The sequence below is a fragment of the Otolemur garnettii genome, unplaced genomic scaffold (genome assembly GCF_000181295.1).
Source record: "Otolemur garnettii isolate 467f Iridium unplaced genomic scaffold, OtoGar3 scaffold00001, whole genome shotgun sequence".
NCBI classification, from domain to species: domain Eukaryota; kingdom Metazoa; phylum Chordata; class Mammalia; order Primates; family Galagidae; genus Otolemur; species Otolemur garnettii.
The window spans coordinates 72,791,089-72,792,472 of NW_003852396.1; the positions used below are offsets into that span (position 1 = coordinate 72,791,089).

Below are 1,384 nucleotides of genomic sequence, written 5' to 3' on the forward strand. Positions count from 1 at the left end.
AAAAAAAAAAAAAAAAAAGAAAACATTATACTAGAGTAACCCTAGAAGTAAGGGTAAAATTACTTCAGGAAAAAGATGTATGACTTTGCCAGATTCCTTTTTCCTTCAAAGAAATAAACTCAGCTATATAGGGGATCAAATAAGTAAATGCATTTAATTTCTCAGAATAATCGGTTCTGAGGAAAGTCACACAGATCAAATCATTTACTCCACTCTGTACAAATTCATCCCTTTGCTTCCCAGAAAAAAATAGGTATTTTAAGAAAACGTTTTTCAAGAGGAAAAAAAGGCCAGGGTTATAAATATCTTTGAAATTGTTCTAGATCAGTAAAAGAAACTGTGCATAAAAGGTAAGCAAAATCGGTGGTGCCTGTGGCTCACTGGGTAGGGCATCAGCCCCATATACCAAGGGTGGCAGGTTTGAACCCAGCCTCGGCCGAACTGCAACAAAAAACAGCCAAGCATTGTGGCAGGTGCCTGTAATCCGAGCTACTCAGGAGGCTGAGGCAAGAGAATCAGTTAAGCCCAAGAGTTGGAGGTTGTTGTGAGCTGTGACGCCACAGCACTCTATGGAGAGTGACAGAGTGAAACTGTCTCAAAAAAAAAAAAAAAAAGAGGTAAGCAAAATCTACAGGAAGATGAATTGATTTTCCTCTTACCTGTAACACTTTACCATGGACCACAGTCCCAAGGACTCCTGAACACAGTCGTGGAGTTAAGCCTGTGAATAAACCACGCTTCCCATCGATGCTGGCAATATGCTGAGCTAAGAACACAAGTGGCATATTTAAGTTCCAAGAAATAAACACAGAAATTTTAAAAGAAAAACGCCTTCTAGATATTCTCTTTCAGTAAAAACTCCTATCACAATCCTCAGTGTTATCTAATCCTAAATAAACCAGATACTTACCATAACAAAAGAGACCAGGAAGCTGACACACTTGCCGCCCAAAAATATTTCGTCCTACTGTAGGAGGAAGAGGCTCATATCCCACCTTTAAGCAAAAGAGAATTTATCAATATTAAGGAATCTTTCCAAAAATGCCTTGCTTGCATGGTTTTGAATAAAAAACAAAATTACAGTTATAGGTTAGATGCCAGTAGTTCAGTGGTTAGGGTGCCAGCCACATATAGAGGCAGGCAGGTCGAACCTAGCCCAGGCCTGCTAAACAACAATGAGAACTGCAACAAAAAAATAGCCAGGCATTGTGGCTGGCACCTTAGTCCCAGCTACTTTGGTGGCTGAGGCATAAGAATCACTAAGTCCAAGACTTAGAGGTTGCTGTGAGCTGTGACACCACAGCACTTTACTGAGGGCAACATAAAGAGATTCTGTCTCAAAAAAATTAATAAAAAATTATGGTTATAATTTTTTTTTTTTTTT

At 39.0% G+C, this 1,384-nt stretch overlaps 1 protein-coding gene across 1 annotated transcript in view; it reads right to left on the reverse strand.

Moving 5' to 3' along the window:
* The window catches only part of MTCH2 (mitochondrial carrier 2), a 25,520-nt gene that overhangs the window by 21,655 nt on the left and 2,481 nt on the right, over positions 1–1,384 (reverse strand). Inside the window, exons 2-3 of the mRNA XM_023509714.1 lie at positions 911–995; positions 660–766 (exon numbers count right to left, since the gene is read on the reverse strand). Of these exons, the coding sequence (XP_023365482.1) occupies positions 660–766; positions 911–995 (192 nt within the window). The remainder of the gene's footprint in view (positions 1–659; positions 767–910; positions 996–1,384) is intronic.